The 22,343-nt window shown below is 47.3% G+C and overlaps 1 protein-coding gene across 8 annotated transcripts in view; it reads right to left on the bottom strand.

Moving 5' to 3' along the window:
- The window catches only part of SGSM2 (small G protein signaling modulator 2), an 81,348-nt gene that overhangs the window by 7,942 nt on the left and 51,063 nt on the right, over positions 1 to 22,343 (bottom strand). For 5 of the 8 annotated variants that reach the window (XM_082201192.1, XM_082201197.1, XM_082201193.1 and 2 more), the window contains 10 exons: positions 21,121 to 21,188; positions 20,341 to 20,504; positions 19,026 to 19,161; positions 17,883 to 18,017; positions 12,224 to 12,374; positions 10,440 to 10,504; positions 8,650 to 8,795; positions 5,995 to 6,123; positions 1,847 to 2,023; positions 614 to 1,018 (listed from right to left, as the gene is read on the bottom strand). In XM_082201192.1, the coding sequence (XP_082057318.1) occupies positions 614 to 1,018; positions 1,847 to 2,023; positions 5,995 to 6,123; positions 8,650 to 8,795; positions 10,440 to 10,504; positions 12,224 to 12,374; positions 17,883 to 18,017; positions 19,026 to 19,161; positions 20,341 to 20,504; positions 21,121 to 21,188 (1,576 nt within the window). The remainder of the gene's footprint in view (positions 1 to 613; positions 1,019 to 1,846; positions 2,024 to 5,994; positions 6,124 to 8,649; positions 8,796 to 10,439; positions 10,505 to 12,223; positions 12,375 to 17,882; positions 18,018 to 19,025; positions 19,162 to 20,340; positions 20,505 to 21,120; positions 21,189 to 22,343) is intronic. The other 3 variants (XM_082201198.1, XM_082201199.1, XM_082201194.1) reach the window with 2 other exon arrangements.

The following is a 22,343-nucleotide window of genomic DNA, read 5'->3' as shown; positions in this document are numbered from 1 at the left end:
AACACCCATTTGCTGAGCTCTTCAGTGGAGGCCCTGCTTCAGGCACCCTCGCTTATTGAGGCCACTGGGCGCAGGGCCTTCTCTGCAACAGCACCCCAGTTATGGGCACATACTCCTCAACCTGCAGAACTTACAGAGTCATTCCTCTAAGCAACACTATATTGCTTTAGATGCCTGCTGAGAATTCTTCCGTTGAGGCCTGTCTATCCAGACTCAAGATTGAGATGCTTATATTTCTTTTCAAAAGTTTTGTTGATTTTTAACTTTGTTAAAATATGTTCAGCTTTGTTTAACTTTGCAATATGCCCTGCCAAAAAAGAGGGCATTGTTTTAAGTTCGGGGGGGAGGGGGGAGAGAGGGCAGGAGATGGCAGGGCCCAATGAAACAGACCTAAAGGGTTCAGACTTTTTGGATCACCAAAATGCAGTATTCAGGGCTGTCCAAGAGAGTAGGATGGAAGAGTGAAGCTGTGGCTCTCTCTAGATGCTGTTGGGACTCCAAACCCCATCAGCCTGAGCCAGCAAGGCCAATGGTCAGGGATGATGGGAGTTATAGTCCGGCAACATTTGAAGGCCCACCGGTTGCCCATCTCTACAGGGTCCCTCTTACCTACCGTATAAGACGCAGAGCACACAGATATGGCCTCCTCTGCAGGTTCCTTACAGTCCATCTGGGAACAGAGCTGTTCCTCAGTTACTAAGTCCTGAGGTTCCGAGCCCTTGGCTTGAGGGTCCTGGTCGGAATCTTGCCTCTGTGGATCGGAGCCAGCTTCCTCCTCAGCCCCGTCCTCAAAGCAGACACTCTGCCCGTCATCAATGCTCGACAGGATGCCCGACGTGACCGAGTAATTCCGGGAGGACGGGAGCCCGGAGTCGGGGGAGTCAAATTCTACCGACTGCTGCTGCTCCATGGCCACAATGACTGTTGGCGCATCGCTGCAGCCCCCGGTCAAAGATGGGTCTTCCTGAACCTTCAGGTCTCGCTCTACCGAGTCCATTTCATCGACGGATATAAACACCTGAAGGGCAAGATGTTTATCATGAAAGGAAGGAAGGATTAAACGAATACAGCAGGAAGGTGAAGGTCTGATGCACCACCTGATACAGTTGGAAGAACCGGACATGGAGGAAGGGGTGAATTTATTTCATGGGCACAAAACACCCCATGTATGAGATAAGGCAAGAGGTCCAAGGTCAGCCAAGCCAGTTGCTATGGCAATGGCCCAGTACCATCTATATAAGTGATTAAGGCATGTCAGCTCATTTGTCAGTCCATGAGTCCCGCCCATGAGTCAGAGTCTGTCTTACGTTTTGGAACTGCTGGAGCAACAGAAACGCTTTCTACTTGTATATATCTGTATCTGTATCTGCAAAGGCTACAAGCTTTATGTATAAATCAACGTCCAGAACTGATATTGCTGAAGCCTTATCTTCCGCAGCAGTAAACTATTTTGGACCTTAAAACTGCCATGGTGTGGTGACTAGAACTTGGGTGAAAAGCGGCACAGAAATATAATAAATCAAATCAATCTGCTGGGGGAGAGGCTGCAAGCAGGCTGTGGATGGGCCTAGATGGGGGTCCAGAGGCAGAGCCAATTATGGGCAGGGTATCCTGTTCCCTCTCCCTCTCTGTGCCACCTCTTTCTCCCTATTCTCATTCCCTTCTTTTGCACCTGCATGAAACTAGAGCAATGGCCAAATGAAATTAGGCCTCAGGCCAACTGGGGCTCTCAGGCCTCTAGTTGCTGGCCCCTGGTCTAGATTTACGGACCTTTGGTCTGACCCAGCAAGGCTCTCTGCATTATGTCACAGCAAAGAGGTATGTGGAACAAGGCACATTGCCTTACATCGTTGCTGATGGTGGAGTCCCTGTGGATCAACCGCTGGACGTGGCTGTCTATGCTGCTGCCAGAGGAGAATTTGGTGGCTGTTTGAGACTCCTTCTCCCGAAGCTTCACAATCACCTCGCAGGCTTTCCACTCGGCCATCACTTTCTGATACCTGAGCGCAATTTCCTCATCAACCTTCAGAAAGGAAGGGGGGGAAAGGCTGTCAGGAAGTCATCTCTGGAAAGGCCTTGGGAAACCTCTGCAGGTTTTCATTTAAATATATATATTCTTTATTTTAAAAAAATCAAAAGTACAAAATTACAAGTGCATAGAGTGAGATAAGACACACACAAAAAGAAGGAAACAAGAAATAGTATCCACGTAGAAAACAAGACAGAACAAATAAAAAATATATACTGTGCGCATTACAAAAAAAAGGGGGGGTTCTGAAAGGTTTTCACAACAGGGAAAGCTGAGGCTCTTCAGACGATGCTGGACTACAACTCCCATCAGTCCCAGCCTGCCTGGCCAGTATTGAGGGATGATGGGAGTTGTAGTCCAGAAACCTCTGGAGAGCCACAGGTTCTCCACTCCTGCCCTAGACAACAACCTTAAGCCAAGTACCATTGTTAACACAATTGAAATTAACTCGCAAGCTTTCTCAGAGGGCTTTAAATGAAGTCTTAACTTCTCCTCAGGTGCCTTTCAAATCTTCTGAAGTCTTCACTCTAGTCCAGGATCCACTGTTTCCTCAGCTCCACTGCAATCCATCACCACTGCGGTCTCAGCTCTCCCAAAAGTGACGGGGGGGGGGGCTTGCACGCCTCTCCTGCAGCAATTCTTAGCTTTTTCTCCCAAGTCAGGGATGGGAAGCCTGTGGCCTTCCAGAGATTGCTGGACTATAACGGGGCGGCCTGTCCCATTTCGCCGCCTGAGGCAAAACAGCTGAACATGCTGCCTCCTGCTACCTCAGCCCTGAGTCGCACGGTGGCAGCTTCCAGCAGAATCTCATTGAACGCCACTGCCGGCACTTTTCCTCACTTCTGTGGTGGCAGTGGCAGGTCAGGTGCCGACCCACAGGATTTTGCTGCCTCATGGACCAATTGGCCACGCTGATGGGAGTTTTGAGCCCAAAACGCCCCTGAATTATAAACTCGTCTTGTCCATGCGCACCCGAGGTTCTGGTGGGAGAGAAGGGGGCCCAGGGTTGGGCAACATCGCCAAATGAAAGCTTTCAGAACCCTACCTAAGAATGCTCTTTGACTTGCCACTAATCTTATCTTAGCTGCAAGAAAAAGACTTTGAGGAGGGGGCTAGCAGGCTGGGAAAAAGAGGCAAATTGTCCTCCTCCTCCAGACTTTATCTGCACACTTGTTTCTGGCCAAAAACCCCAAGGTCACGCTGACCTTGCAGCCTGCAGCTGTTCCCATTTCTCTCCTGGGACAGAAATGCACATCTATTGTCGATTATAACCATCGTTTGTCACTCCCGCCTAGGGAATAATTACATTTTGGTTCGCCGTAGGCAGATGCTGGAGGGTTGCATACACATTGCACTTTCACTTATATGTTGTTGTTATTGTTGTTGCGAGCATTACCTGACATTTTCAGAAGGTACAATTAACATTATTTGGTTTTCAGGAGCAGTTCACGTGCTTTTTATATTTTAAACAATTCATCTTTTAAATCGCAACCCTGGAGATAAATATAAGCACAAGCTGGGTCTGCACAGCGACCCACACTTTTTGCTATTTTCATGGGTGCTGCTCAGAAGCAAATCCTCTACCTTATCTCTTGGGGGGGGGGGAGGTAACCAGCAAGAAATCACCAAGCCCACCCTAGTAGTCTGGGGTACCCTCAGGAAAAACAATTTCTACGTTACCTCCGGGGGGGGGGGGAGGGTAAAGGTCTTGATGCCGAAAAATAACACAATTCTCCTGTTGTTTATGTGGTTTTCTAATCAAACACAGATTTACCAAGCTAAATGTTATCCCATCACAAAAATAATGCCAGGCTTGAATTCCCCACACCCAAAAACCTAATTTTAAGACTCCTCACTGAAGCGGGTGGCACTGTGGGTTAAACCAGAGCCTAGGACTTGCTGATCAGAAGGTCGGCGGTTCAAATCCCCGCAACGGGGTGAGCTCCTGTTGCTCAGTCCCTGCAGTTCAAAAGCACCTCAAGTGCAAGTAGATAAATAGGTACCACTCTGGCGGGAAGGTAAACGGTGTTTCCGTGCGCTGCTCTGGTTCGCCAGAAGCGGCTTGGTCATGCTGGCCACATGACCCGGAAGCTGTACGCTGGCTCCCTCGGCCAATAAAGCGAGATGAGTGCTGCAACCCCAGAGTCGGTCATGACTGGACCTAATTGTCAGGGGTCCCTTTACCTTTACCTATAGGTTTCGCTCCCTAAAACGACATACCCTAATACACAACGAGGCGGCTTTGATAGGCCTCGTCTCTTCAGGGTACAGTCTTGTTCCTGGACTGTAACCCTTCAGACTGGAAGCAGAAGGTTTCTCAGCCCAACTTAGCGGTGCTGTGAGCTGAACGTGGGGCGGTCTCTGTGCAGGGCTCTGAGACTGAGCCAGCAAGAAGCCACAATGACCTCCACACCCGGCTAGCATTAGCGCCAAAGTGATGTGCCAAGAAAGGCAGGGGCAGGACAAATTAGGAGGAAGGAGACTTGCCAAAAACCGTAGAGCCAGGTTACCTGCCTGATGTCAATAGGTAGGAAGTTCCAAAGTGTAGGTGCTGCTTCTCTGAAAGATTGGGGGATAAAAAAAATGAAAGAAGGGTGGGGCTGAAGGGCTACAGCCTTTGGGGTTGGGCTAGATGACCCTTGGGGTCCCTTCAAACTGTATGATTCTAACCCCTTTGTATCTCAGTGGTTCCCGTCCCTTGGGGGATATTACCCAAGGGGTTGCCTAAGTGGTAAGCGGGCAGTGGGCGTAAATGACTCTCAGGCTTTGAAAAGCTGTTATTGCTGGATCGAGGTCATCCATCTTGTTGAATTAATTAATTTAAATAGGTTTCAAATGGATTTTGAATAAATGTGCAGCTAATTGTCAGCGTTTTGTATTTTATTGCATCGTTATCTTCCTTAGTGGGTTGTGCAGAATGGAATTCTGAATAATGGTTTTAATAGGATTGTTGTTGTTGTTTAGTCATTTAGTCATGTCCGACTCTTTGTGACCCCCTGGACCAGAGCACGCCAGGCACTCCTGTCTTCCACTGCCTCCCGCAGTTTGGTCAGACTCATGTTTGTAGCTTCGAGAACGCTGTCCAACCATCTCGTCCTCTGTCGTCCCCTTCTCCTTGTTCCCTCCATCTTTCCCAACATCAGGGTCTTTTCCAGGGAGTCTTCTCTTCTCATGAGGTGGCCAAAGTATTGGAGCCTCAGCTTCACGATCTGTCCTTCCAGTGAGCACTCAGGGCTGATTTCCTTAAGAATGGAGAGGTTTGATCTTCTTGCAGTCCATGGGACTCTCAAGAGTCTCCTCCAGCACCATCATTCAAAAGCCTCAATTCTTCGGCGATCAGCCTTCTTTATGGTCCAGCTCTCACTTCCATACATCACTACTGGGAAAACCATAGCTTTTACTATACAGACCTTTGTTGGCAAGGTGATGTCTCTGCTTTTTAAGATGCTGTCTAGGTTTGTCATTGCTTTTCTCCCAAGAAGCAGGTGTCTTTTAATTTCCTGACCGTGTCACCATCTGAAGTGATCATGGAACCCAAGAAAGTAAAATCTCTCACTGCCTCCATTTCTTCGCCTTCTATTTGCCAGGAGGTGATGGGAACAGTGGCCATGATCTTCGTTTTTAATAGGATAGGGATGTGTTTATAGAAGCAAGGGAATGGGGCACCAATATAGTTTGAGAACCACACTGCCTTATCTGGTGAACCTGCATCTAGGAGCAAGCCTCCCCAGGGAAACTGAGGTTTGCCTTTTCTGTTGGTGCACACAGCATGGGATTGCTGGCAAAAGTTATTCTGCAACCCTTTGTAATTCAAAATGCCCAGGGTGGAACTGAGAGCGCAATGGAGACACTTTGCCGTTGAACCTCCCTGTCTTAACAGCATCTTCAAGGAACACTCCTTTCCTCACACCCCCAAAAAGACCAGGTCAGTTATCAAGCATCTAAATATAACCTGAAGTACTCACCCGACCCATCTCCTTCTTGGTCATGCCAAACTTGTAGTGTCCCAGCAAGAACGGCCAGACCTCCTTCCGTATGTCGTGCTGCACCCCACCATAGTAAACTCGCCGGAGGAGCTCCAACTCCTTGTAATTCTGAGCCAAAGAAAGGAGGGAGAGAGATTTGTTTTATTATTATTATTATGAAGACTATTACAATGAGTTAAAGTAGAAAAAGAAAGAAAAAGAATACATAAAACCTTTTAAAACAACATGACAGTAAAATATAATTAAAATTACTCTATAACATATACGTAAATGGATGAACTTACTGTTTCCCTCAAATATACATTGATTCCTGGGTCACAATAAATACCGTACTTTCCAAATATCATTACATTTTCCCACACATAATCTTTTGTCTGAAAGCGATCTGTTAATGGGCTGGCAAAAGTTGTCACATCTTCCATCCATTCACTGAAAGAGGCCACGTTTTCCTCTTTCCAATGTATCAATATCAATCTTTTTGCAGATGTAAGGGCACAGAGAATCCATTTAACTTGCCCGATTGCAAAGCCCCATATATTAGGTATATAATTTAAGCTAATGCTATCTTCTGGAAATTTTTAACTCTTTCCTCATTATCATAACAAAATAAAAAAAAAAATCCTTCCAGTAGCACCTTAGAGACCAATGGTCTCTAAGGTGCTACTGGAAGGATTTTTTTTATTTTCTTTCGACTATGGCAGACCAACACAGCTACCTACCTGTAACTCATTATCATACTTATACAACCAAAAATTTTCTTCCAAAAATTTGCCAGCATCTAACACTGTATAAACATGAGTTTCAAAGAAGCAAGGCTGCAGGAAAAAAAACAATGCAATGACCCCAAACTGAATGTTGAAATCCTGCACAGAGCAGGAACAAACTCCCTGCATCATCAGCAAATGTGTGTGCTGAATTCGACTTTAGAATCGTAGAACTGTGGAGCTGGGACACTCAGAGTCATCTAGTCCAACCCCCTGCATTGCAGGGATCACAGCCACCTCTCCACCTGCCGCACACCTGGCTTGATCTGTGAGGCAGGTGGGCATGGTTAAGAGATGGGAAGGCCTAAGAAAAAATGTGAAGAATTTGGGGGGTGGGTCCTAATTTGAGCAGTGGGCCCAGAAAAAAACCCCCAGAAGGGTGTGTGTGGCTAGTATTAATAATATTAATTTATTACAGTGATACCTCGGGTTACAGACGCTTCAGGTTTCAGAGTCCGCTAACCCAGAAATAGTACCTCGGGTTAAGAACTTTGCTTCAGGATGAGAACAGAAATTGTGCTCCGGCAGCGCAGCAGCAGTGGGAGGCCCCATTAGCTAAAGTGGTACCTCAGGTTAAGAACAGTTTCAGGTTAAGAACGGACCTCCAGAACGAATTAAGTTCTTAACCCAAGGTACCACTGTATTTATACCTTGCCCATCTGGCTGGGTTTCCCCAGCTACTCTGGGCAGCTCCGAACAGAACGGTGAGGCCTAGTGTGTCAAGTTTCATCCTTACTCTAAAGCAGTGTTTTCCCAAACTTGGGTCTCCAGCTGAACTACAATTCCCATCTTTCCTGACCGGCTAGCTAAGGATGATGGGAGTTGTAGTCCAACAAGAGCTGGACTCCCAACTTTGGGAAACACTGCTCTAGAGGATTTCTGGAGGACCTGCTGGGTCAGTGACTAAAAGGCTCTTCGTTGGAGGCTCTCTTCCACTTCTGGCTATCTGGGGCTATCATTTTCCTGCCTTCCTTGGGAGCATCATGAGGCAACTGATAGAAAACAATATACAAGAGAAGATGGGCCTTAATCTGATTCAGCAACGTAATAAAAAAAGGAGGGGGACCCATCGACACTTAACCTGATTGCATCTCATAATGGTTTCTTAATGGCCTGTTATCATCAAGTGCTTCTTCAATGGGCTCACGGCTATTTAAGCAAATTGATTTCAGAGAATCTGCCGCAGGACTAGGAGCCTTACGGGTTTGAGTACCAACTCCATACATCACGGCGGCATCCATGGAAGGCCTGTGAGCATTTCTACTCAGGCGACAGACGCCATGGGCCAGAATCTTCCTGCTAAGGCCAGAGGAGCCCTGCCAGGTCAGACGGCAACAAAATCCGCCCACTGCCGTTTCCTTTGGTGGCCAGCCCGAGCCCGAGAGCAGGGCGCAAAAGCAACAGGCCTCTCATGCCGTCGACATCTTCTTCCCCGGCAACTGGTGCTCAGAGGTACACTGCCATGGCGCACGGAAGTTCGATTTCAGCTGTCAAGGGTGGACTCATCATCAGAGCCCTCCTCCCACTCTGTGGATTTATCTACTTCCTTTTTAAGCTGTCTAAGCCACTTTGAAGCTTTTTGGGTTGTTGTTGTTTACAACTGAGTGTGTATGAATTTTACGAAATAGATCAATAAGCCGGTGGTCGTTGGCCGCTTCCAAACTGTCTGCTGGGGAAAGTGGCCCTAGAGTTAAAGTCTCCCCAAACCTGATTTTATAGATAGATGGACAGAATGGAAAGAGGGAAAAGCTATTTGTGCGCATGTGCACTGCATGTGGTGTGTTTCTGTGTGCGCATGCTTGAGATTCTTACTATATCAAGCAGCAGAGCATTTCTGTAAAATCGATCAGTGCAGAGGGAAGCCTCCTACCTTCTTGTCCTTCTGATATTTGCTCCAGACCTCTTTCGTCAGGCCCCCTGCAGCACTTGTGGGTTTGTCCGGAGGGATGATGGTGTGGCTTACCAGGGCAGACAGGTGCGTCCGGACGGTGGACAGGTGTCGGCAGTAGGCGAGCCCTGAGTTCGAGGGGGAGGAGAGAGAAAAAGATGGTTAGCAGAGAACTGAACGACATGCCACTTTAAAGTTGAATGAGTGCTTCACATGCTTTTTAGAAAGTTCTTTAAAAGGGCAGGCACTGGTGTATGGGGGTGGTGGTGAGGGTTTTAACCCTTTCCCCCAGTGTTGGTTAAGGAAAGTAGGGCGCCATACAGGGTTAACCTTTTCGACATGCAGGTATGGACCACAGAGCATGAAGAGGGGGAGAATTGTAACCCTTTCCCCATTCAGGTAAGGACCACAGTGTGCTGTAAGGGGAGGGTTGCAACTCTTTCCCCATGCACGTTAAGGGACACAGGAGGGCACAGAAAAGGGGGAGGGTTTTGATCCTTTCCCCAGATGCCGGTTAAGGACCACAGTGAACCAGGGGGAGGGTTGTAACTCCTTCCCCACCTAGGATATGAACAACAGTACATGGGGAAGAGGAAGGGCTTTTAATCCCCCTCTTTGATAATAATTTTATTAGTTTTCAATTACAGTCCAATAATAGCCTCATTTTAACAATACCAATATATAATACAATTATTAATACCAATCGTTCAAATACCGAATTATATAATTTAGATAAAGTGCCCCCTCGCAAATACTGGATTAAATGGTTTGATGATTTTCTTTATTTCTGCATTCCAAAATCTTATTAATTTCAATTACAATCCAGTCATCATCGTAATCCCTCATACAACAACTGCAATATTAATAAACTTCTATTCGTGTGAACACATTAAATGATTTCTACAAGTACAAGTGAGGAACTCAAAACTAAATCCTTGTTCTTCCTGCGTGTGGCAATTATTCGGTCCGTGGTGTTTCTTCCTGGTCCTGTAAGATGTCTTTCCCCCGGCTGTTGCTATTATCCGTCATGCCTTGGGCAGAGCTGATATCCCATTGTTGCTGATTTAAGAGGGGAAGGGCTTTTAAGGCCCTTCCCTATGCATTGCAGTACCACTGAATAAAAAGGCAAAGGTAAAAGTAAAGGATGCCTGGATGGTTAAGTCCAGTCAAAGGCAACTATGGGGTGCGGCGCTCATCTTGCTTTCAGGCTGAGGTAGCCGGCGGTTGTCCACAGACAGCTTTCCGGGTCATGTGGCCAGCGTGACTAAACCACTTCTGGCCCAACGGGACACCGTGACGGAAACCAGAGCACACGGAAATGTCGTTTACCTTCCCTCCGCAGCGGTACCTATTTATCTACTTGCACTGGTATGCTTTCGAACTGCTAGGTTGGTAGAAGCTGAGACAGAGGAATGGGAGCTAACCCCATCATGTGGATTCAAAATGCCGGCCTTCTGATCGGCAAGCCCAGGAGGCTAAGTGGTTTAGACCACAGCGCTATCTGCTCCCCTAAATATCACCCTATGTTCCAGCATGTTATTCGCTCCAGGAGAGAACTTTCCATTGGTACCCATTTCCCTCACAGGGCTGCAATTCCCAGAGCAGTTTAACCATCGATCCCTGGGGTCCTTTAGGAATCGTAGCTCTGAGAGAGAAAGAGGTCTCTTTCAAACATCGGAATACTTATTTCCAGGCAAAACACGATACATCTCAATTGGGACAGCGGACTTACACCCCCACCACCCCCACTTGCAAACATGGGCTTTACTTACATCCATAGAAGGCTCTGGAAATAATCTGTTTCTTCATGCTTTGGCATAACATTTTTAGAGGGGTCCTGTTGAAAGGAATATCCAAAGGCTTTAAACTGACAAATGCACATGTTAAAATTTATTTTTAGAAGAAACTTCTCAACAACCTGACGAGAAGAGATGGGCTTGTTGCTGTCTCTTAGCCTGAAGTCCAGCTAGCAAAGTCCAGTGGTAACACCCGGGGCGGCCTGCACCCACCGCACCTCCCTTCCTCCGCCCCTGGGATTGACAACATTTCAATAGACTTGTGTGTCAGGTTTTTTTAGATTGTAAGCCTGAGTGCAGAGATGGTCCTAATAATGGATACAGTGGTACAGACACTTCTGTTAAATACGCTTCAGGTTACATACTCTTCAGGTTACAGTCTCCGCTAACCCAGAAATAGTACCTCGGGTTAAGAACCTTGCTTAAGGATGAGAACGGAAATCGCGCGGCAGCAGGAGGCCCCATTAGCTAAAGTGGTACCTCAGGTTAAGAACAGTTTCAGGTTAAGAACGGACCTCTGGAACGAATTAAGTTCTTAACCCGAGGTACCACTGTATTTTAAACTGCTCTGGGAACTTCTTTTTTTTTTTTTTTACTAAAGGGAGAGGATGCAATCACCATAAGTAAATAAATAACAGAATGGTGCCTTCAGGTTAATTTTGCCTTCAGATTAATTTCCTGGATTGGCAGATTCCATAAAATAATGCTTTTTTGAAAATGAAATGAAATGATAAATGGAAGTGTTCACAGAAATTGCAGATGGCTTTAAATCTTAAAGGTCAGATTGCAGGTGGCTGCTGTAAATGAAATGAATTTATACACAGAGAAATGTACGTTATAAGCAAACGTTTAAATGTTTGATACGGAGATTTTAGAGATGATTCATACATTTATTTAAAGAAAATAGATGGCTATTCAATATATATCTCATCGTATCTTTGAAAATATATAGCTGCACTGTTAAAGGTTTTGTATTAAGGTGTCACAGGAATATCAAAAAGTTTATGTTGCATTATATGATATTCTTGTTAATATTTGTACTATCATTTAGAGTTCGCATGGTGCGTGTGATTTCTGTATTCATTTTTTTAAAAAAAATTTATTAGAAACAGAAAAAAGAAAAAAATGCAGATGGCAAACACTGACCTAGAAGAATTTACAGAGGGGAAACCCTGTTGTTTTTTGCTGCAACAGACTTAAGAGTCTTGTGGAACCTTAAAGATGAACCTATTTATTATGGCATAAGCCAGGCACCCCAAACTCGGCCCTCCAGATGTTTTGGGACTACAACTCCCATCATCCCTAGCTAACAATACCAGTGGTCAGGGATGATGGGAACTGTAGTCCCAAAACATCTGGAGGGCCGAGTTTGGGGGTGCCTGGCATAAGCTTTCGTAGAGTCTGGTTCATCAGATGCATGGCGCAGCTTCTGAGTTTATCATTGGAGGTGTGTGTGTTGTAAACAGTGAGGTTGAAAAGAAAGCACAGAGACAATGCTGATTATGTTAATTTTGCTTTTCTGTGTTCTCAACAGTTTTGTGATTTAACCCTTGTCAATCATGCGATTGCCGCCAAACCGTGCATGCTGGCAATGAGGGATGGAGGAGAGATTGAATTCAGTAGGCACTTAAAGCACAGATCTGTAAAATCTGCACTTTCCAAAGCAGTATGCAAACTGAAACGCCAACTATTCTTTGATATTTGCACTAACACAGAGAGCCCCCCAAAAGCAAGGTCAACACCTGAGCAATTCATTTCACCTGTCGTGGATGCAGGTGCAGCAGCTGGGAACGTCATAAGGGGAGCTGCTGGTGGAGCACGAGAGGCAGGAGGACCCCTGGCTGCACGGGTCCAGATGCCACGACAACAAGCTGGCCCCAAACCCCTGCATCTCTGACATGTCGCCGATATCTAGGCAAAAGAGAGAAATGGAGGGGAGGCGGGGGAGAGGGAGAAATATTTAGTGTGATATGAAGCCTCGGAGCAGATCATGCGTCCTTTGGGCTGAGATTTGAACAAGGACGGGGAGGGAAGAGGAGAAGTACGCTGCAAAGATTTGCAGTGTGCTTCCCCTCCAATACCCCCCCCAACCAACACCAACAAGTCGCAACACTTTGATTTCTCCCTGCTTCTGTTTTGCTCCATTTGGGCCAAATATAGCTAGAAAAAGAAAAAGAAAACATTGTGACTCTGATTCCGTAAGGCACAGTCAGCATGGTGCCCTTCCAGATGTGTTGGACTACAACTCCCATCATCCGCAGTCAGATGGCTTATAGTCGGGGACGATGGGAGTTGTAGTCCAACACATCTGGAAGGGCACCAGACTGGGGAACCGCCACCCCTTTATTTCCCCTCCCTCTTTTTAAACCGGATGATGCCTTTCATAAACGACTGGCTGTCAGCTCATCCATGATGTCCATTAAGGCAAATGGCTTGGGCCCAAACCAGGCGGCCGTACGGAAAACATGCAAGCAAGAGGCGGGTTGGCGAGGTTATCTCCCCACAGCTGCGCTTTCAGATTTTGGCAGGAAAGGGTTAGAAAATAAGAACGGAGGAGGAACTCCAAAACATGCAACTTGGCTAGCCGACACAGTGTGTATTCACGTTCCCAAAAAGTGGCCTAATTCAGGGTGGGGTTGGAGCAGTTAATGGATTCAGCTATTATTGCAACAGAAAGTGTTAACAGAAAGGTATATGGGTTGGAACGGAGAATGCGGTTAGTGTTATCCAAAAAAGAGAGAGAGAGAGAGAGATGTTATGTTCATGCTATAGAAGCCAAACTCCATTAAAGCAAAAGCGAGCAGGGAGGATAAAAAATGCTCTTCACCTTAATTCTTCAGGAAGGAGCTGAGCAAGCCAGTATTTATGGCAACTTCCCCCACCCCAAATCCATTTGGCCAACCAATCTTAAAGGGGGGGGGAGTGTGGTTTGGGTTTTTCCTCCCCTTCTCCCCCCACCCCTCCACAAGACAAGAAAAAGACAGCTTTGGAAGGTCTTTATTGATTAAAAGAATCCATATCCTTTTAAGGTGAACCCCACAGAACCTAAGAATTCAGATGAAAGGTACCAGAACTGGTGAAGAATTAGAGTGAACAGCATCGAGAACAGAAACGAGAGCTCATTTTTGTTTGTTTTTGCTTTTTGTTTTTGTTTTAAATCGGGTTTCCGCAAATCTTCCTGATCAATGGCCAGATTTTCAGCCGCATGCAAGAAATGTCAAAAGGGGGTGGCAAGGAACTCAAAAGCAAAATGGAGAGCGAGATGGGTGCAAGAGTGCTGTCATTATGCTGCCCAGAGGAATGGTCAAGGTGCAAGGGGTAGGCTGGGTAAGGAGAGACTCTGGACTTCAAGGTCTTATGGCGTCTGCTTAAGTAATGTGCATTGCTTGGCAGAACAACCTGTCAGTTTTCTCATCCTTGGTCCCAGTGTTGCCTCTTGTAGCAGGGAAGAGGAGGGAGACAAAACTAGCATGAGTTGGCTCTGCCTGTCATTGGCTCTGGCGCCACCTACAGTTGGGCTCCTTGCCTTCTGTCCCATCATTTCCAATGTGCTCTGGGCTCCTCTATAAACATTCCCCGTACACTGAAAACTAGGAAGTCAGGGAGACTTACCGTATTTTTCGCTCTATAACACGCAGATTTTTTCTCCTAAAAAGGAAGGGGAAATGTCTGTGCGTGTTATGCAGCGAATGTGTGGTCCCTGGAGCCGAAAAATAAGGCAAAAATCAAACCGCGCTTCAGGGAGAAGGGAGCTCCGTGAGACAGGAAGTTGCTGCTTTCCTGCATTCTGCCTCAGGGTCTTACTGCCCGCCCTCCTCTGTTTCGTTACTGTGTTTGCTCAAACGGAACAAAGAGCAGGGAAAGCCCCTCCCCTCCAGGCAAGCAGAGGGGAAAAGCAGACTGTCGCTCCTTCCTCTCTGTGCTCCGGTGCTGCTGAAAACATGCAGGTGGGAGAGAGAGAGAGAGAGAGAGAGAGAGAGAGAGAGAGAGAGCTGGCTGGCTTGGGTGGGTGCGTGGGGGAAACTTTTGCCTTCCTTTCCTCCCTCCCGTTATACCCCACTCCTGCATTCTTAGCCCTTCTGTGTTTTTCCTTCCCTCCCCACTTAAAATGTGGTTAAAAAGCATGGATCCACATGGATCCTAAGGATTTTTGCACTGGGTCACCCCAAATTCACCATCAGAGCACATAGCATGTCCATGGCTACAGCCTGCCCCCCAAAAATCATGCACCCACTGTTGCCTGGGGCTGCAATGGTGCAAAAATGTGGTTAAAAAGCATGGATCCACATGGATCTTTGCATTGGGTCACCCCCAAATTCACCACCAGAGAACATAGCATGTCCATGGCTGCAGCCTGCCCCCCCAAATCATGCACCCACTGTTGCCTGGGGCTGCAACGGTGCAAAAATGTGGTTAAAAAGCATGGATCCTCAGGATCTTTGCATTGGGTCACCCCCAAATTCACCACCAGAGAACATAGCATGTCCATGGCTACAGCCTGCCCCCCCCCCAAATCACGCACCCACTGTTGTCTGGGGCTGCAATGGTGCAAAAACGTGGTTACAAAGCATGGATCCACATGGATCCTCAGGATCTTTGCATTGGGTCAGCCCAAATTCACCATCAGATCACATGTCTGTGGCCACAGCATGAAGCACAAAAATGATACATCCACTGTTTCGTTCAGAATATTTTTTCCCTTGTTTTCCTCCTCTAAAAACGATGTGCGTGTTATGGTCAGGTGCGTGTTATAGAGCGAAAAATACGGTAGTCTTTTTCCTGACATGCTAATTTTATATGTGCATGGATTTTCTTCCGTTTATCCCTATTAAACCATGTTCCTGATACTATAGATTTATTTATTTATGAGAGAGAGAGAGACTGACTTTGGGGAAATTTCTTTAAAAAAATATTTATTTTGCTTGTTTGCAATCAGATTTGTTTCCCGCATTTTCCTCTCTCCAAAGAGAGATAAGCAAAGTGGCTATAGAAAGCCTGCAGGACAAAACAAAAAATAACCCAATTTAAAATGAGGTAGAAGTATGGCAGTCCTGGCTGCCAATGTTGCTACTTTTCGGGTGTTTTGGAGTGCCCCACCATTAGCTCTGTGGAGGGTGTGTGTTCTGGATGCCACGTGGCTCTTGCGCACATGCACGTAGGTGTGTGGAGCTATTGACATGTAGGTGCACATGGGGGTTGGACTAGATGACCCTCAGGGTCCCTTCCAACTCTACAATTCTATGATTCCATGCCCTTCCCCGCTTGCTCATTCAGACAGCAAATGTTGCTGACCGAGTGCGCTGGAGTGACAAAGCACCAGGCCATAGGAGGACAAAGCAACCTCAGTCCGGGGGGGGGGGGAGAGAAATGTGGCCCTCCAAGCTTCTCCGTTCGGCCCTGAGAACTCAAGCCAGGCCACACCCTTCACTGGCCCTACGTCACATCACCCCAGTGTGTTTTCTGCCTGGCTGGGATGTGTCTTTGAACTCTTGATCATGCCTGTTGCTTGCCTGAACACAGGAGGGTATATCTGTAGAAACTAGCCCACTGTACAACAGGTAGCATGACTGCCTGTCGCTCCACCCCCTTTTACCTCTGGCCACGCCCACCACGAGCATTTGGCCCCCAGAGGTGAATGAGGCCCTCAGGCTACAAATGGTCCCCCATCTGTGTTGGAATAGGATGGGAGGACAGGGGCTCGGGCTTTGATCTGGCGCCCCAATTGCCTTCTTCACCGTTTTGCATCCGCCCAGATACCACTTGTCGGAGCCAGACTGTGTACAGATTCAGACATGCAGTAATGGTTGTTATGGTTCTGGACACTCAAGAGTTAATACTCCAGAAATGTTCTTATTAACTGGGTGCACTGCCCACACGATCCGGGCACTTCCCTTTGATCTGTGCTCTCTGGGGGCTGAGCTCTTTCTGGAGAGCAGTCTGTCTGAGAATGTGAGCAAGGTAGTTTCTTTTTTGTTAGAGACAGAAAGCTGCGAACATGCAGCTAGATTCTGTAGGTTTTCTTTTCTGTTTGTTATGCTCCTAAATAAAGAGTGTTAAAATAGAAGCACTGGTGTCGAGCTGAGTTATTGAAGACACCACGTCGACACAGACAAGCCATTTTACACGGCGTGTGAACTCTGCTATTATCCGGCAACTGAGAAGAGTGGCAGCGCGAGAGTGGAAGCGTGTGGGCGCCATTGAAGGTTGTCGGAGTGGCAATAAATTCAGATTTATTGCACGGCCGTTGCAGCAGACTCAGTGGGTCAAAGGGTTTACGACCCACAAACTTTAACAATGGTTTTCCTGGAGCGGAAACTGGAGACCTGCGTGCCACCATCTTTGGCAGGGGTGGGAAGCTTGCGACCCTCCAGATCTTGCTGTGATACAACTCCCATCGCCTTTGGTTCGTTTGCTATGGGTGTTGGGAGTCCATCTGGAGGGTTGCAGCTTCACCACCTACAGTATAAGCCTGGGCTTTGATTAATGCTGGTACGAGAAAAGGCATTTGACCCCAAAAAAAGGCTCGACTCCAAGTATTTATATCAGGCCTGACCAATCTGGAGGCTTCACATAGGCTGCCAATCAGGAGGCTCAATGTTATACCCGCAGTTCCCTTGTCTGCCTGAAGAGGCCTTTGCACACACCACCTTAGAGGCATGGGCAGGAATTTGGAGGGGCAGAGGGACAGCAAAGTAAACCCTACAAACATAATAACATAACATAACATAACATAACATAACATAACATAACATAACATAACATAATGAAAAAGGAAGGAACAGGCAAGTTGCTCTCTAAAGAAATTACAAACACACACATTTTGCCTGTCATCTCAGGTTCGACAAATGAGAGAAACCTTGTTTTAAAAAAGGAAAACTGGGATTGTAGGGATTATGGGTTGCCCAGCAGGATGGGGGCAACTACCCCCTTCTTCACTGCCACCCCACTGTGGACAGCCATGTCTTCAAGCTTTTTTGGCTCAAGGTCCCTGAGTACTGAGCGCAGACTACCATCTAAGCCAGACTTTCTCAACTTGTGGGTCCCCAGATGTTGTTGAACTACAACTCCCATCACCCCTAGCTAGCAAGGCCAGAGCTCAGGGATGATGGGAGTTGTAGTCCAACAACATCTGGGGACCCACAGGTTGAGAACTGCTGATCTAAGCAGAGAAGAGAAAGGAGTTAGTGACTGTTTGTAACGGAAACAGGGGACAAAAGAGCCACTGGTCTCTTCGGTTTCCCTTTTTCCAAGATGGCCTCCTTGCAATTCCTCTGACCCGGAAGAATGAGCATCAAGGCTGCAGCAATGCCAGCACCATTGCACGTTGCGTGCGAGTGTGAGAAAGTATGTTTTGCTCTGGAGCTGCCAGGGGGTGGGGATGAAGAGGGAGTGGGGTTGCGGGGGGAGAAGGATAAAAACCTTTCATCCTTTTAGGATCTGTGAGGTTCCGATTGCAGATCATGGATAGCATTGCGTGCAGCTTGTCTTCGTCGTCCTCGTCATCGTCGACGGAGGCAGAGCGGCTGGCAGCTAAGTGGTGGTAGTTAATAGTTACTGCTCAAAGAAAATAGTGAAAGAGGAATAAGAAAACAAAACGGGCATTGGGATCCACCAGTCAAGCTTTGAAAGGACATGTCTGAAGCAAAGGGAACCGGGTCCTCCCCTCCACAAGGGGGCAAACACAAGATTCTGACATCATGGATTGGTAGGAAGGCCACCTTCCAACCAAAGGCCCATTCATCCATTCCTAAGAGCCGAGCATAAACGGTGCAACAGCTGGGGTTGGTGTTTCCAAAAGCTGTTGAAAATTGGCTTGCCTACTCAGCCAGTCAAGGAAGACTGCACACAACTGTATACTTTCCCCCACCCTCAATGTCACAAACAACCTTCCAGAATCACAGATTTGTAGAGTTGGAAGGGACCACAACACCCTCTAGTCCAACCCCCTGCAATTAAGGAATCTCAGCTAACACATCCATGGCATGATGAATCATTGGACTACAACTCCCATCATCCCTAGTCACTAACCATGCTGGCTGGGATTGTTGGTTTTGGGAGTCCATCTGCATCTGGGGGGTTCCAGGTTCTTACTCCCTGCAGTAGATCCTTCAATTTTATTTTATTTTTATTTTTAAAAAGAGAGACGCATGCTACCAATGACTGCATTGAATGCTACAACTCAGTTTTCTGTACGTGATAATTTCTCATGGAAATTCAAATGCAATGCCAATTTGCTGGTAAGTCTCTCTTTTTTTAGACTAATTGGGTTTTTATTGTATCATATGTTGAAAACTCTTAATGAAATTGATATAAAAATAGAAGGCCACAGGTTCCCCATCCCTGACCCTGATGATAGTTCATTAATTATTATTTTTAAATGGCACTGTATTTTATGGTGTGATCTATTTTTACGATGCCTCGAGGGCAATTTAAGCCAAAAAGGAACGGTGCGAATGTTCTAAATAAGATTAAGAACTTCAAGGAAATCCCCAATGTCGCCCCTACCAAAGAAATTACCGTCATCTACGTAAAATGAAAAATCAAAACAAAGGAAGTTCTTACTGTTGTCGTGCCTATGGCCTGGGTAAATGATCCTGAAGACGTAATCTGCAGCCGTCTCCATAGCCACTGGCATTTCTTCCAGATCCACAGACCTGTTGTGGGTGTTCCGTTTCCGGAGTTTGGGGAAAACTTTGCCCTACAATGTAAAACAGGGCAATCCGACAGGATGTAACTCACAGAGAGGCTGTAGTAGAGAGTTCTAAATCGCTCTCTCATGACACTAGATCTCAAGGGGTTACCCAACAAAGCAGTAAATCCAGGGCAGGCCAAAGGAGGACTTCCTTGCAAGATGTGGAAGTCAATTGCCAGAAGAGGTGGCTAATGGAGCAGGGCGGTCTCTTTATCAATGGCTAAGATGAAACCTCCATGTTCAGAGGCAGTCTATCAGCGAGTACCAGTTGCTAAGGAGCAGCAACTATCGTAGAGGGCAATATAACCTTCAAGACCTGATTGGGGGCTTCTGAAGAGCATTCGGCTGGCCACTAGAATAGGGTTCTAGCTTAGATGGCACTTTTGTGCAATCTAGCAGGGCTCTTTTTGGCCTCTCATGGAGAAGGAGGAATGGTCTATCTTGCTCCGGCAATTTCTGATGTGCAAGAGTTATACAGCCATAATGGCACCCCACACACGAACACACAAAGGTCTGGGAAGGCTTGGAAATCCTGGGGTTTGCCAATTGCATCCTCCAACAGTCCAAAGAGGACCGAGAATGTTCAGAATGCTGACTAACTGCGGGTGGTGGACTGGACTGGATATCCTGGAAAAGGGCACAGCTGGGTGTCTGGCTCCCAAGCAGCAGCGCTCCACCCTCCAGTGGAGCAGTTCTCAGCAGCTGCTTGCCAAAATACAACCTCCCCCTTCATGAAATATAACCGAATACTAGTTGGTTGGGTGAGGTGCATAGCCGTCGAGAGCTGGGAAGCATATGGTTGGTCGAGACTGGAAGAGAGACCCTGATTGGACACAGCAGAGTGGGGGACTGGGCCACCTATCAATTGCCACTTGAAATTAAACAGTGGAGGTATAAGCAAGCTTTGAAGTCCCAACAGGGAGCCGATTGCTGGGCCTGCAAAGCACCTCGCACAGCTCATGGGGACTCTGCATGGATCCCTACAGGTGCCGCTGATAGATGGGGAGCCTGTGACTCTACAGATGCTCCTGGACTACAACTCCCATCATCCCTCTCCATCAGCCATGCTGGCTGCTGTGGCTGATGGGAACTGGAGTCCAGTGACATCACGAGGGCTGGAGGTTACCCATTACTGTCCTGTCAGGTCCATATGGAAGGCGTTATTTGCCAGGCTAGAGGGCTTACCTTTCCCTGCTGAGACCACAGTGGAGGCTCCAACTGTCCACGGGGCAGAAGGCCGTTTTCAAGGCAAGAGAGGAAGGCAAGGAGGTGTCCGCCAGGCGGGAAGTGAAGCGGGGGCCGTTGGATGCCATCTTGGCTCACCAGAACCAGCGTCCCCCCTCGCTCTGCTGCAGGAATGAATATGCCTCAATGTTAGCTCTGTTTACGTAAGTCAAGAGGAATCTAAGTAGAGTGGTTAATGTGGGGGGGGGGGAACCTGGCACATTCCTACCAGGCCTCAGGGAGAATGTGCACATAATCTTTCCATGAAGCACATTTCCTGGTCAGTATTCATAATTCCCAACAGACTTTGGAGAACGTGCATATTGCGACTAAATTTTGTACATTCTCTTGTCATTGTGCATAATCCCCAACAAGCCTTGGAGAATGTGCATAAGCGTTTGACCTCCCTGGGGTGCAAGCCTGGGCAGTGTGTATGGAGGTCCTGGGCTGCCCAGACGACAAGACCCCACCTCTCGCCCTCAATGATATGCATATTGTGACTGAATTTTGTACATCTCTGGGCAATATGCATTTTCTCCAGTCAATGGGAAGGCGTGTTGTGGGCCATGTAAGACTAGGCAGCAGAACAGCAGCAGCCTGAGGAGTGAAGACTGCACACTGCTGAACAAGAAATTGGAAAAGGTGGCATGTGTCTTGGGGAATCTGCATACTGACCGGAGAAAGTGCATATGGTCCAGTGATTCCCCAGATTCCCCATGAGTAAGAGCGTATGATGCTTACGTTGCTGATGGCAGTGGATGCACACAATTTGGCTAAATGGCACAATCAAGGCATAGTCCCAGTAGATGCTGAATGCATGTAATAAGATAAACAAACAGAAATACAAGAGGTGATCATTTCTTCAAGGCCCTGTCAACCCAACATAAATTTGTTTAATTACTAAAAAAAAAAAAAAAAGGATTGTCCAGTAGCACCTTAGAGAACAACTAAGCTTGTTCTGGGTATAAGCTTTCGTGTGCATGCACACTTCTTCAGATACTTGTTTAATTACTGTTTGATTGATTGGCTAATAATTGAAGCTTTTGTCAAGGCAACGCACAACACACAAAATTAGTATCAGCACTAAGCACCCACTTTGGGGCTAGAGGGGTTTTGCACATGCCCCTCTCTGCCCTCTGCCCAGGTGAGAAAGAGGCAGTATCAGGGTTCAAAGACACAGCCTAGCCTAGGGAGCAACAAAGCAGAGCCAGGGAGGGGTGTGGCCTGCAAAGAGATCTGAAGGCCAGTGTCAAAGTGCGACCCAGCAGTAAATCACACCATTCAAAGCTGAAGTTAACTCTTTATTAACAGAAGCAAGATCTTCCCAGATTTGGCAGAAGATCAAGCAGCTCATTCCTAGTAGTCTTACTCCATGAAAATCAGAGACTAAAGGCCTCCACCTCCCACACCTGTTTATGTCTCCTCCTCTCCAGGACCTTCCCCAAGCAATCAGAGACTGTGCCTGCATGTAGCCTGCCACCGCTCCACCCATTTCAGCCCTCTTCTGGTTCTGGGAGACTAGGGGGAAGGGGAGCTTGTCGCAACAGGAAGGAGAGACACCAGGGTCTCTTCACCAGCCAGACTCCCCTCTGCCTCTTGACCTCCCAGCTCTCCTGCTTCAGCTTCTGCCTCTGATTCTGGACTTCCCTCTACCACCGATTCTCCCCGCTCACTAAGCCCTGTTACCCCTCATCTTCCGAAACCACCTCCTCTTCCCAGTCTTCTCCCTCTTCTCCCTCATTGTCAGCCCACCACCACTCCCTGGGCTCTGAGTCTTCTTCCCTTGGGGGTTCCCCAGCTGCTTCCTTTCACCATTCCTAGGTGTCCAGCCAGTCTGTGACAGCCGGGCAGAGAGCCCTGGGAGGACCACATCTGCACACTCCCCTCCCAGGCCTGAGGTTCCCCAATGGTGCATTGCAGCGAATGGGGCGCTTGCCCCAAAGAAGCACAGTCTGCTCTCAGCC

Source organism: Podarcis vaucheri (genome assembly GCF_965113315.1).
Source record: "Podarcis vaucheri genome assembly, chromosome: 15".
NCBI lineage: Eukaryota > Metazoa > Chordata > Lepidosauria > Squamata > Lacertidae > Podarcis > Podarcis vaucheri.
This window is presented reverse-complemented; position numbering and strand designations above follow the sequence as displayed.